The 13,372-nt window shown below is 53.9% G+C and overlaps 5 protein-coding genes across 5 annotated transcripts; 2 read left to right on the top strand and 3 right to left on the bottom strand.

The window, feature by feature from the left end:
* Positions 1-223: 223 nt before the first annotated feature.
* Positions 224-989, bottom strand: BJX67DRAFT_91574 (uncharacterized protein). Its single transcript, XM_071035619.1, has one exon. The coding sequence runs from the start codon at positions 803-805 to the stop codon at positions 371-373; it is 435 nt and encodes a 144-aa protein (XP_070890875.1). The 5' UTR covers positions 806-989; the 3' UTR covers positions 224-370.
* Positions 990-2,187: 1,198 nt separating this feature from the next.
* Positions 2,188-3,299, top strand: BJX67DRAFT_91620 (uncharacterized protein). The gene has a single exon (XM_071035622.1). The coding sequence runs from the start codon at positions 2,588-2,590 to the stop codon at positions 3,197-3,199; it is 612 nt and encodes a 203-aa protein (XP_070890874.1). The 5' UTR covers positions 2,188-2,587; the 3' UTR covers positions 3,200-3,299.
* A 478-nt stretch (positions 3,300-3,777) lies between these two features.
* On the bottom strand, positions 3,778-4,944 carry BJX67DRAFT_91618 (LamB/YcsF family protein). Its single transcript, XM_071035621.1, has 2 exons — positions 4,708-4,944; positions 3,778-4,624 (listed from the first exon to the last, which is right to left on the bottom strand). The coding sequence occupies exons 1-2, from the start codon at positions 4,756-4,758 to the stop codon at positions 3,914-3,916; spliced, it is 762 nt and encodes a 253-aa protein (XP_070890873.1). The 5' UTR covers positions 4,759-4,944; the 3' UTR covers positions 3,778-3,913.
* A 242-nt stretch (positions 4,945-5,186) lies between these two features.
* Positions 5,187-9,297, top strand: BJX67DRAFT_376747 (bifunctional urea carboxylase/allophanate hydrolase; the record flags this gene model as incomplete). The annotated part of the gene is made up of 8 exons (XM_071031942.1): positions 5,187-5,257; positions 5,306-5,425; positions 5,480-5,753; positions 5,805-6,525; positions 6,575-7,878; positions 7,928-8,081; positions 8,152-8,985; positions 9,056-9,297. 8 exons carry the CDS (start codon positions 5,187-5,189, stop codon positions 9,295-9,297), a joined length of 3,720 nt encoding a protein of 1,239 aa, XP_070890872.1.
* Positions 9,298-9,455: 158 nt separating this feature from the next.
* On the bottom strand, positions 9,456-13,098 carry BJX67DRAFT_369403 (uncharacterized protein; the record flags this gene model as incomplete). The annotated part of the gene is made up of 4 exons (XM_071030758.1): positions 9,456-9,901; positions 9,986-11,108; positions 11,494-12,614; positions 12,660-13,098. The coding sequence occupies 4 exons, from the start codon at positions 13,096-13,098 to the stop codon at positions 9,456-9,458; spliced, it is 3,129 nt and encodes a 1,042-aa protein (XP_070890871.1).
* Between the last annotated feature and the right edge of the window lie 274 nt (positions 13,099-13,372).

Raw genomic sequence — 13,372 nt, 5'->3', positions numbered from 1 at the left:
TGTTGATCACCGGGGCCGTTCTTCTCCGCTCCCCGAAATACGAGGCATCTCTCGCGCCACTCACCTGATGGGTTGAACGAGCTGTCCTCGTCGCACAACAGTGCGCTTTCTTCACTTTGGGTGAAGGGGCTTTGGTGACTCATGTTCATCAATGGAGTTAATTCATGGTGATAAGGCCAACAACTGAGACGGGTTCTGTTGCAAGAGCAAATGGGGAGTGATTTGAGAAGATGATGTGACATTCTTCTTTGAATGCTGCGCCTGAAACGACGTCGCTGCTCGCTCCCAAGTCTTCGACGACCACACCAGCTTCTCAATCTCGCTGTCCTGTGTGGTCATATCTCCATCCTTCATCTCTTCATTACCCTCCCTACCGCCACCTCTGCCCCATTTCTTCCTTGAGGCTCTCAACATCCATTTCCCCCGGCATGACCGCGTCACTCATACGCCCCACTGGCTCGAAACCCTTCAACGGCTGAAGCCTGACATCCAAGTCCAGTGCAAGGAACAAACCAGCACTAAGCCTCCTCACGCCAGGACTCCGTCTCACCCGATGCCTCACCGCCGATATCTTCCCACCACTAAGGATCACCACGCACCAATCTGTCAAAATCACAGTCGCATCGCCAGGGACAGGAGACCACCCGGAAGGCGCAGTTGAGTCCTCAAGTTCGAGTCCAGCCGTCCCATCCTGAAAGATGACCGTGAACGTCCCGTAATCCGTATGCGTGCCGCATCCATCCTCGCTCTCGGGAGCCGCGGTAACGGGGTTATAATCGCAGAGCCTGAAGTTCATATTCAGCATTTTCTACGCATCCAAGAAATCGGTGCCGGCAAGCGCGGCCAATGACTTCAGAATTGAAGGAACAGTCTGCTCTGCAACACCCTCGAAGAACCGCAGGATCTCGTCAATACCGGGCAAGCGCGCCCTCAGGGAACCCGGAATGCGTGCATTCCGTTTTGGCGAGAAATCGAGCGTGAATTTCTGATCACTTTCCGTCTTGGCAATGGCAGCCGTCTTGAGGATTCCGCGGCGAGGGTACGTTGCGTTCAGAGATGCGGCGTCGGCTGGGTGTGCGTATAGATAGTCAAATAGGTTTCAGATTGGAGGGATGGGAGTGCTGATTCCAAGGTTTGTTGCAGCCACGTTGGAATCAGGGCCCGTGAGGGTAACTAGCGAGTGCGATTGCGAGCGATCATAATCAAGGTTCGATTGGTTGTGTCGAGGCTAGCAGGGTAGAGACGACAGAGGCGGCTGCCATTGCCATTGTGGTTGTCGTAATGGGTATCTGGGGGTTTATATGTGATGTGGAAGGTGGTTGATGGAGGCAATTGACAACAGAATGTGAAGTAGAACAACCTTGAAGATGGATTGAGAAGGGAAGCGCGAAAGAGCTCCTCCTGGAGAAGGGGTGACCGCATCTTATAACGGGCTTTTGTTGATCGTGGGCCGCTCCACTGGTGGGGGTCACCAACCTCAGAACTTCATGAGGATCGCCTCATCCGCCAGCACCTCCCAGATATGTCATGTGAATCCCTTATCTGCCTCTGCACGTTGCTTTCTCTCTTCGGTCGCCCCTTTTGTATGTTTGGTATCAGGAGAGGATACTTTCATTACCCCCGTAGTCTTTATATATATAAGTTAATTTGTTCATCTGTCGCTTTCTTGTTTCACCTTTCCCCAGTCTATCAGTTCCAACCACAACAATGAGGGAATATCGACTCACTTCCTCTGTCCCCAGAGATGGTGTTCGAAATTTTGTCGAATTCTGCTTCTTGTGACACATCAGTTAGTTCAGGTAAGAAGTTGTCATGTTTACCGTAGACAGCTTGTGCACTCGCTTGCTCAAAATTGTCCCTAGCCATCCTACTATGCACCTGATCAGAGGCACAGGGATGCGATCCAATTCCGTCTCGACTGCGAAGATGGGAGCTAAGCATGTCAAGAAGAACTCGGACCACTCCTTGAAAGCATCAATAACAGGGCCAACAGGATGCTCGAACCTCCCATAGGCAACCTCAACAAAAGACCGCCAGAGTTCAACATTGAGGCAATCTCGCTATCTGGGAGAAATGCGCCAGTCACCGACTTATCGTGACGAAACTCATCTGATTAACCACAGAAGGTTCAGGTCATGACGTCTGTTTGCGGCGCCAGGAGCCGAAGATTCACGTACTCGACATCTGGGTACAGAGCCCTCAATTCGGAAGAGCGGTGCGGAACGGACGCCCAATTATAGAAGGATTTGCTTCTCTCTTATTGTGGGATTGGCTCTGCTCTGACTGAAAAGACAGTACTTCGAACTAGTCCAGACCAGCTCCATCTCTTTGACAAAAAGCGAGCCGTCTTTCACCAGTTTGTGCAGACCAGGATAGAGGTTAAGCCGCACCCTAGCTCCAGATTTCCCGCCTCCTCCCATTGACTGTGTCTCCCGAGAACTCGTCGAGGAGCGGGCTCGATGAGTCAACCCTACCCTCAAAAGGTGTCTCTGCGGAGCCAACAGTCCACGAGAGAAGCGGAGATAGGAAGCCCTGGCGGTTTCAAATACCCTTGAGTGCTTGTCTTCTGCGTGCAGCGGGACTGTCGATGTCGATAGAAACAGCCTACCAGAAGCTCCAATGCGCTAGATCGGCCGACCCCAGCCCGGGGCTTGCGACAACAATCCTCATGTACAGATTCAGAGCCTCGCCAAATCTCGAGACGACGAACAAGCTGAGAGCTGTGATCATTCGAGCAATTCTATCCCTGGCGACCGAAACTTCCCATTCCACTTGGGAGCCCCGGTGCGGTCCATCGTTTCAATTTGTGACATGGTTACTGCACTCAGATGGAACCACGGTAAGGAGACACTTGATCCCTGCAGCGACCAACGCAGACTGTAATGCGTCACAGCCCTCCTCATCGAATCCCTCAAGCAGGAGTTCCCAATGCACTTTGTCCGGCAAACCCACAAGCGTCCTGAGGGCGTCCACCAACTCATCGGAATTCGAGATTGGCCCCGAGTGTCGAAGACGCAAAGTGAATTTGCGGAGCGCCGTAAGAGCCTTGACATCCTCGCATGATGTTCGGAAGACGTGGACTCGCATCCAATCTTCCGATATAAGTTCCAAATCCAATATTTGTTCCAGTCGGAGACGCGAACCGATCGGATCAATGTCCAGTGCTCGGCAGGAATCGAGACTCGGAAGACTTGGATGACTTCGAACTTCATGAATATGAAGACACTCATCGCATAGAGCACACGGATGGCTTCCAAGTAGCTTGGGCAGGCTGCGTCAGTTGAAAGATGGCTAAAGGCTGTCCAACTTTCCCCTAGTATTACTCACATTCTTCTGCTCGTCCGTAGTAGCGAGAGGAATCCAGGTCTCACGTGTTCTTTCCCTTGATTATCGTAAACGATGTGCGTCAATACAGGGCACCTATGGGCGCTTCCCTCAGCGCATCCACATTTCTCGTCGTCGTTATGTGGCACGACACGCGGATGGCGGCTAGGGTTGATCCTGAAAACCATTTCCCCTAGTATCATCTCCCATATCATGGCTCGAACTTCAGCCGGGCAACCTGGCGAAAAGTACGCATTGTATTTGGGGATCAACATCATGGTGTTACCGGCCCCTAGATCGAGTGACATGGGAATCTGAAGTCGTGGACAGCCTTCGTGAGGCACGACGACGGTTACGGGCTTGGTCGCGTTTATAACTTTTGAGGTAACGAGACAGCGCGCTGTAATATGTGCCTCAAGCCTTGACCGCGCCATGATGGTTGTTTCGTCAAATTAGCCTCCAAATGCCACAGACTGCGCTCTCTACGATCGGACCGGACCTACTCAGTTCCATCTCTTGCAGACAAGGCAGGCAGCAACTTCAGATAAAAAGACTTTCTTGGCTTCATTTCATGGCCTATGATTGACTCTCAGAATCCATATTTCCGATTGAATTCGTCCGCCACTCTCCTCGTCGCCTTCATGATCTCAACACACCCCGGGGAGTCCGAGTGACAGCAAATGGACACGCTGTAGTCCTTGATCGGCAGAGGCACGACGGTCCCCTCGACACTCGTCACAGACTGCTCCTCAAGCTGTTGCCGGACGTGTCTCTCAACATCCGCAGTGTCCCACGGCTTCTTCTTGCGGTCAATCACAAGCATCCCCTTAGAGTCATACTTCACGTCCCCATAGAACTCAGCCCGGAATTCAATCCCCAGATCGTTGGCAGCCTTCTCCATGTTCGTCCCGGCCAACCCAAACACAGGCACGCCCTTGGGAATTCCCAACATGACGGCCTTGGCCACCTCGTAATCCCTGCACATCATCCCATAGAGGATCCCGTGGGGCTTGACGTGGTTCAGTTGGACCCCCTCGCGGTCCAAGAAGGCCTGAAGCGCACCCACTTGGTAGATCGTGATTGCCGTGAGTTCGTCCTGGGAGAGCTTCATCTCCCGCCGCCCAAATCCTTGAATATCTGGGAGGCCAGGATGAGCTCCGATCAGGATATTGTGAGCCTTGCAGTTCCTGACTGTCTCCATCATGATCAGGGGGTCACCAGCGTGAAAGCCACAGGCGACGTTGGCGATATCAATCAATGGAAGCAGCTCGAGATCGGGACCACAAGCCCAATTCCCATACTGTACAACTGGTCGCATTAGCTTTCTTTTCTACAGCCAATACCAGAGAATGTAGTAAACAAGCGAGACGAGCGAGAACGTACCGCTTCCCCCATATCGCAGTTGATAAGCGCCTTCTTCGTAATCGGAGCCATGGCGAATGATATTGGTGCTTCCACGTTTGACCTTCTGCCCTTGAATCCCGGTCGCAAGAGTTCGGTGCCGTACTTATACACAGGATCGAAAGCGAAGGGGCGGACGTATGGGGGGATCCTTCAAAACTGGTGGCGGGGTGGACGGACTCGGTGACAGTGTCCCTAACAACGTGGATCCCTCCGTTGAGCCGGATTCCCAATTTCTTCGGCGTCATCGTGCAATCACGGCCGTGCTTATCTTCCGAATCCGTTATCGACAGCTCGAGTTGCCTAGCTGGGTTCAATGACGATGCACCGAGGGCCTTTTTCCCCGCAGAGAGGAGAGGCGGAGGGGACTGACTCCAAGAAAAGAGGGTCGGGCGCTCACGCATATTTAGCCAGCCAAGGTGCCAGTCCCTCTGGGGAGTTTATTGCACCACGTACCAATCATGGAGTCGCTCAAGACGCTGTTAATTGCCAATCGGGGGGAGATTGCTGTGCGGATCCTGAAGACTGCGAAGTATGGCATGCGGCTTGTCTCGCATGCTGGAGGCTAACACGCCAAAAGGGCGCTTAATATCCGGACCGTTGCGATCTACACCGAGCCGGATGCGGCATCGACTCATGTACACCTCGCAGATGACGCAGTCCTGCTCTCTGGGTCGCCCTCGATGGCATATATCGATGGGTTAGTTGATTTTCCCCATCTCCCGCGGGCCCGATGCTAACCCGGAGAATACAGTGACCAAATCATTGAAATCGCAAAACAGAAAAAGGTAGATGCCATCATACCAGGATACGGCTTCCTATCGGAGAACGCGGGTTTCGCAAGGGCCGTGGCCAGCGCTGGGCTGGCCTTTGCCGGGCCGTCGCCAGAGAGTATCGAGGCGTTCGGGCTCAAGCACACGGCACGAGAACTCGCGACAAAGGCTGGTGTGCCAATCGTCCCTGGTTCGCAGGGACTGGTCACAACTGAAGATGAAGCCGTAATTGTGGCCCAGAGCCTCGGTTTTCCTGTACGCGTTACCCCATTCTACCGTACATAGAACTTTGCTCATTCCTATCAGGTCATGCTGAAGGCGACAGCCGGGGGAGGCGGAATGGGTTTGCTGACGTGCAACACCGAGAAGGAAGTACGAGAGTCATTCCAGACCGTTCAATCAAGAGGTGAAGCCCTATTCAAGAACGCCGGGCTCTTCATCGAGCGTTACTATCCATCTAGCCACCACATTGAAGTCCAGGTCTTTGGCAATGGACAAGGCAAGGCTATCGCCATCGGCGAGAGAGAATGCTCCATCCAGCGGAGACACCAAAAGGTGATCGAGGAGTGCCCCAGTCCATTTGTCACTAAGAACCCAGAATTCAGGAAGGGCCTGTGCGATGGCGCTGTTCGTCTTGCTGAGTCTATCAATTATGGATCAGCTGGGACAATCGAGTATCTTGTGGATGACGAAACAGGAGGTTATTTCTTCCTTGAAATGAATACTCGTCTTCAGGTTGAACACGGTATCACTGAGCTGTGTTACGGGATTGATTTGGTTGAGCTCATGCTGAAGCAAGCTGATGCTCAGCTGTCGGGTATGAAGGGTCTCCAGGCGGAGTTCCTCTCAAGCCTTCCGATCAGCGCCCCGAACGGTGCTGCTATCGAAGCCAGAGTATACGCAGAGAACCCAGTTAAGGATTTTGCTCCTTGCCCCGGAACGCTGCAGAGTGTCGAATGGAAAGAAATACCGGGCTCCAGAATCGACACATGGGTCTACAGGGGAATCAAAGTGTCCGCAAACTATGGTATGTATCCCCATTCATATTGAGCCACCTGAGTCTGATGGATGAATAGACCCTCTTATTGCCAAGGTCATGTACCACGGACCAAGTAGACAAGAGGCTATCGAGGGTTTGAAAGACATCTTAACAGGTTCCCATATCTGTGGCCCTCCGACGAACCTTGGGTTCCTCGCTGAAATCCTTGCCAGCAAGGACTTCAATTCCGGAAACACCTTGACCAGATTCTTGAATACTTTCGAATACAATCTATCAGCCATCGACGTCGTCTCTGGCGGCGCCTACACGCTTATCCAGGACTGGCCAGGCCGTCCAACAATTGGAAAGGGGTTCTGTCACTCCGGCCCAATGGACTCGTTCGCATTCCGGATTGCGAATGCCCTTGTTGGTAATCCCGTCGGCCTCGAAGGGTTAGAGATAACCCTAAGCGGCCCCGAACTCCGCTTCCTAGGCCCGGCCATTATCTCACTCTGCGGCGCACCAATTGGCGCCAAACTCGATGACGCCTCAGTCCCCATGTGGTCAAGAGTCAGAGTGTCGGCCGGCCAGCGCCTGAAAGTCGGAAAGACAACTGGTAACGGATGCAGGGCGTACTTAGCCGTCTTTGGCGGATTCCTCAACATCGCCAAATGGTTCGGGTCAAAGGCTACCGCGCCCATGGTCGGCGTCGGTGGCTACCAGGGTCGACAGCTCACATCTGGAGATTATGTATCCATCACAGACCAACTTCCGGAGGTGGAGGGCGAGCTTCGCCTTCCAAAGCATCTCATCCCGGAGTACCCCAGCAGCTGGGAAATAATGTCGATGCCGGGGCCGTACGATGACGGCTACCTCGCACCCGATAGTATCGAAATGCTCTACGACGCCGAGTGGACTATCTCGCATAACGCCGCGAGAGGCGGGGTGCGTCTCCTGGGCCCTAAGCCAACATGGGCCCGTTCAGATGGAGGAGAAGGCGGTGCCCATCCCTCCAACCTGATCGAGTATGGGTACGCTATCGGCTCCCTCAACTGGACGGGAGACGACCCTGTGATCTTCCCTCAAGATGCGCCGGATCTCGGTGGCTTTGTGAGCAGCCATACGATTGTGAAAGCGGATTTGTGGAAGCTTGGGCAGGTGAAGGCTGGAGATACCCTAAAATACCGCGCTACCTCCCTGAAGGATGCTCTGGCTGCACGCAATGAGCTGGAAAGGTTTATCAGCGACATCGTGACGTGCTGTCAACAAGGGAAAAACTTCGATACCGTGACGCCGCTGAAGACTGCTCTCTCCCCTGCAATGACAGCACAGACTCGAGGCTCTGGTATCGTCCATCAGATCCCGGAGAAGGGGAACCAACCACTTGTGTCGTACCGACAGGTGAAGAGCCTGAGTCGCAGACAAGTAGCAACCTGCTAACCGCTCCCAGGCCGGAGACGACTACCTCCTGATCGACTACGGCACCGGCGCCTTCGACCTAAATCACCGATACCGAGTCACAGCGCTGAAGAAGGTGCTGACAGAAGCAACAGGGGGTATCACATTCTCAACTGGCCTAACATCCATGGTCGGCTGTGGGAACTGTAAGTCTCGAATTCGTAACCTACCTACCCTTGGGGGAAGAACAGATCTATACTCACAAGCACGCAACAGCCCTAATGCTCTACTACGACGGGACCAAAATCCCGCAACAAACCCTCATAACCTACCTATGCAGCATCGAAACCCAACTCGGCGACCTCAGCCGCGCAAAGATGCCCAGCCGCCTCTTCAAACTCCCACTGACCTTCGAAAGCGCGCGCCAGAACAACGCCATCAAGCGATACATGGAGACCCAACGCCCCTACGCCGCCTACCTCCCAGACAACATGGAATTCGTGGCCCGCAACAACGCCTTCACACGCCAGGAGTTCGAAAACATCTACCTCACCGCAAACTTCCTCGTCATCTCCGTCGGATTCTTCACGGCCCTCCCGCTCGCCCTCCCCGTCGACCCGCGCCAGCGCATGAACTGCCCCAAGATGAACCCCAGCCGCGTCTTCACCCCCGCCGGCCAGGTCTCCTGGGGCGGGAGCTGTCTCGCCATCTACACGGTCGATTCCCCCGGCGGGTACCAGATGACGGGGATGACGATCCCGGGCGTGGACATCCTCGGCTCGAAGAAGGGTTACACGCCGGAGAAGCCGTGGCTGTTCGAGGACTTCGACCAGATCACGTTCTACCGGGTTAGCGAGGCGGAGTATGAGCGGCAACTTGCGCTGTTCCAGAGCGGGCGGTACGAGTATGAGTGGGAGGAGGTGGAGTTCGATATGGCGGAGCATAATCGGCTTCTGCGCGAGACGCGCGATGAGGTTGTCGCTATTCGGGCGAGGCAGAGGGAGGCGCAGGCGGAGATGGATCGGCGTGAGAGGGAGATGTTGGAGAGGTGGGCGAGGGAGAAGGCTGAGAAGGGGGTGCCCATGGATACCGTTGATGCGTTGCTGAAGGGTGAGTTGTGATTTCATCTTGCTCTTTTGGTTTTACCCTCTTGAAGTTGCTTGTGCTAATAGGGATCCAGACCCGGCGATATCTCCGATTGAAGCGCCGCTCAATGCGAACGTGTGGAAGGTCGAAGTCAAGGAAGGCGATAGGTTGGAGAAGGACCACGTTGTTGTGATCCTAGAGGCGATGAAGCTGGAGATCGCGGTGCGCGGTGAAGCCCACACTGTTGGAAGCGTCGTCGAGAAGATCTTGGTTCAGCAGGGAGATTCCATTGAGGCCGGAATGCCTTTGATGTTGGTGCGGAGGGCTGAGAATTAGACCTGCCAGCAGGCTGAATGCGTTTACCTGTATCGATATATGTTGTGTTAAAGCCTAACCAGTCCCATACGAGTTCCAAAGCCGTCCATATCGTGTCATCGTAAAGCTCCCTTGGGCGCTCAAGCATCATAATGTACAGTAAGAGTAGTTCGTGGTGCCTACCACCAAAAACTAACACTAATCCCCCCCTTCAATCCCCGGACATAATGCCACCATCCCACAGGGATATAGAGACATTCACCCTCCCTCAAAACAGTCTCGACATACTCAGCGTCCCGGAACCCCGGCCACATAGTTTCCCACTGCTCCGACTCCGCCGGCGAAAGTTCAATAGCAGCCAGATCAACCTGAGATGTATTTGACATGTCGATTTCCTGGGTCGAATGGTCATCCCCTGCAACCCTGGAACAGCTGCTCCTTCTCTCAGAGGACGAGTTGACGGATTCCATACCTCGTGGGTAGATTTGAGAGGCAGGAGTGTGGGGTGAATAGAGGCGGATATACTTGGTGCCTGTGACTTGGACGAGGATATTGTGGTATGGGTCATGGTGGAGTGGAGAGATTGTCCAAGATGGGCCGATCCAGGTGTTTATTATAGGATCTCCTGGAGTGCTTATCCCAGGTGAAGAGGCATCTGCCTCGGTATCTTGAGCCCGTTCCCGACCACTAGCGGAGGTCGCCCTCCGACGCTTTTCTTCTTCAAGTTCCCGAAGATTCTTCAGATGCACGGGAGTTCCGGGTTCAGGGGCTGGGGGGTCAATGTAGCAAAAATCAGGAACGGATATATCTTTCCGCAGAGCAGGAATCTGAGCGAGGAGATCATGTTGCGCTAGATACCCCGTTTGGCCCTCACTGTCATCTTCCTCCTCGCCGAGATCCTCTTGATCCCCAGTTTTCGGTTTCGATGAGGAGTCCCTCCAGATATACTTATCGATAAACTCCTTGAATTCCATGATCCGCTGGCCCCATCCCACATCCGTGTATGACCTGCCAATCTCCACAGGGACCAGTCTGCGCCCGCCAAATGTCCGATCGAACCAGTATTCGCGCGAAGACCACGGCCTCGTAGACAGTGCCGGCCAGTGGTCCAATGCAGCTGAGATCACCAGCGGTGTCCTGACGTTTTGTATATGCTCCTCCATGTAGTCAAATGTCGGGTCTGAAACACGAGGAACAGGATACTTTATATACGGCATCGGGATGGCATCGGGAGGGAATAGCGGAGGGAAGATCTTCCGTCTTTTCGACGCGCGAGACGGCGGGTGCAGGGGGTTGTCGACCCCGTTTTCAGGGCTCATTTTCCGTGCGACCTCATGGCCGACGGTAGAGTCCCGGGTAGCCTCTTGTAAAGCAGAGAGGAGTGAATCGACGAGCGCCTCTCGAAGTGGTGCACCGGTCATAATCAACGCTCTGTCGAGAAGGTGAACGGCTGGCGAGAGCCAGGGAGCATTACTGTCGACCTGTATATCCCGAGACAAGTTTTCCAGCGTCCGCATCAACTGAGCCACCAAGGAGAGCCCGTTCGCGCCCTGGATATCCTCGTCGAAGACCCCAAGGCCATCGCAGATGCACAGACAAGCCTTGACAATACTGGCGTCGGTGTAGAGTCTGCGCCAGCGGGTTTCCACATTCTTGAAGGGGAAAACGCGTAGTTTCGCGTCGGAGAGCCGAAGAGCTTCACCTGTGTTGCTGAACAAGGTCTTCCGGAGGGTCTCAAGGTCGCCGTCAAAGCATTGAAGAACCGGGTCGTCAGAAGCAGGGTTTGTGGTTGCGGAGAGCGCTGCAGCAAGGGCTTTCTGGAGGACCATCGTCTCTAGGTGATGGATGGTGGAGAAAATCCTGCGAGAGAAAGGTGAAGGAAGAGTGTTCAAGGAGGGGGAAAGTTGCTGGGGATAAATTCTGCCATCATTTTAGTTGCGCAGTGACGGCAGTGCGTGTGGTGGTGTTGTTGTAGTTGGGAAGGCTCAAAGGAGAGAAAAAAGTGCGACGTCAGGCGAAGAAGTTTCTGCAGCCAAATCCACGAGCCACCAACTGCAGTCCTTTCCAGTCTCAACAGCAACATACAAATAGAAGGAAAGGAGAAGGAGTATATTCAGTCTAAAGGTTGGAAATTCGTCGAGTATTCTACACTCTACTCCACAATTATCCAGGAATATAGTACACAAGCCTCGGCTATTCCAAGAGGCTGATCACAACCCTTGGAATCTGCTGGACGTTTTCGCCTCTCATGGCGCTCACTGGAATCGCAGAGATCTTCTCTCTCCATCCATTAGTATAGCCTCCAGGGTGCTTTTGCTCGCCCTGCTCGACCCCGCGTAGGTAATTCTGGAGCGCTTTGAACCTGTCCTGGGTTTCAGGAAGATCACATTTCGTAGCCACAACAAACCAAGGCTTTGTGTGTATAGGCGGCAGGGTGAGTTCCGGGAGCCTCTCCTTGGACTGCGACAGGCTAGTGTCCGTTTCCGCTTGGAGCTCAGGCAACCCGTGAGTCCGGGGATACCAAGTCAGATCATCGTCCTCGCCGTTGGAAATCACCGTCCGCTCGCGCAGCTCCTCATATTTTCCGAGTTCGTGCCAGAGTTCCTGGAGTTCCTCAACAGGGTCGCCGGCATTCAGGTCTACTACAAAGGCTAGGATCCCTGCTCGCTCAATATGTCGCAGGAATCCCAAACCCAGACCGCGATCCAGATGAGCGCCCTTAATCAAGCCCGGAATATCCGCGATAGTAAATCGTTTGCGTGGAGCTTTCCCTTCGATCTCGACCAAAGGGCGTCCTTTGTCGTTGTCAATCACCACGGTCCCGATGTTGGGCGAAAGTGTAGTGAACGCCCAGTTTCCGACGCGAGTCCGACTGTTCGTCAGTGAGCGGAGTAACGTGCTTTTCCCTGCATTCGGTTTGCCAACCAAGCCAACATCTGCAAGCAGCTTTAACTCAAACTCTAGTTCCAAGCGCTTCCCACCTTCCCCTCGCGAAGCGAACCTGGGTCGCGGGTGCGAACGAGAGACCCAGTGAGGATTTCCCAATCCTCCGACACCGCCTGCCGCCAATAAAATCGGCTTATCCATATGTTGCGAGAGGTCAAGGTATATGGGCTCTTGGGGTTCAAGCGAGGCGATGCTCTGTCTCCGTGGAGGGTTTTTGGGGAATACTGTTGTTAGAAAATCGGAGGGATTAGACCCAGGGTACAGAACCCAGCGATCATGGCGTATAGATGAGACTCCCAGTTCATCAGGCTCATCCTGGGCCTTGAATCTTTGCCGTCGCTCTTCTTCAGCGACGGGGTCGTACCGTTTTACCTCACGCACGACAGTTCCCACTGGGACATGAATAAGAACATCGTCGCCGCGTTTGCCGCCCTTACTCTTTCCCTGCCCGTTCTTGCCTCGAGCGGCCTTGATCACCCCTCTTCGATCGAGCTTATGCAAGCTGGTGAGGCCATCAATAGCCTGGATGTAGACGCTTCCGCCAGTGCCGCCGTCACCGCCATTCGGGGGCCCTTCTTCGATGTATTTCTCTCGCAGAAACGAAACGCACCCGTTGCCCCCAGAGCCGGCGTAAATCGTCGAGCGACATCTGTCTTGAAAGATGAACCGAGAATAATCATCGGGGGCGGGGTTCAAATGCGACAGTGAATCGCGAGTGTGCGCTTGACCTGTTAATGCATCCAATTCAGGTTTTGTAGAGTATCGGCATTGGCACGCCTGAAAAGCATTCGGCCTGTTTGCGGGAGAGGGAAAACAGAGGTCGCGCTGGAAGAGTAGTTTGCGGAAGGGTCGAACGAAAGCCCGTGGAGTCGCCATTTGAGCCAAGGCTAGGTGTCGCACATCCTGTAGCAAATACCCAAGCTCACGCAGTAGCCATTTCCAGCGAGATCGGTCGAAGAATTGGATATCCTATCCTTCAAAGAATTGCCTCTTCCGCAAGTAGGGGACATTTTCAATGTCATGTGATTGTGTTATCGGCACGTGACGATAGCAGCTTTCTGTTTGCCTTTTGGATTAGCGCAAACACCATGGCATCCAGGAACGCAGGATAGTAGCCCTGCTCCCACTTGTCATTGACCAAGACCACTCC

Source organism: Aspergillus lucknowensis (assembly GCF_044049455.1).
Source record: "Aspergillus lucknowensis strain CBS 449.75 chromosome Unknown BJX67scaffold_2, whole genome shotgun sequence".
In the NCBI taxonomy this organism is placed as follows: Eukaryota; Fungi; Ascomycota; class Eurotiomycetes; order Eurotiales; family Aspergillaceae; genus Aspergillus; species Aspergillus lucknowensis.
This window is presented reverse-complemented; position numbering and strand designations above follow the sequence as displayed.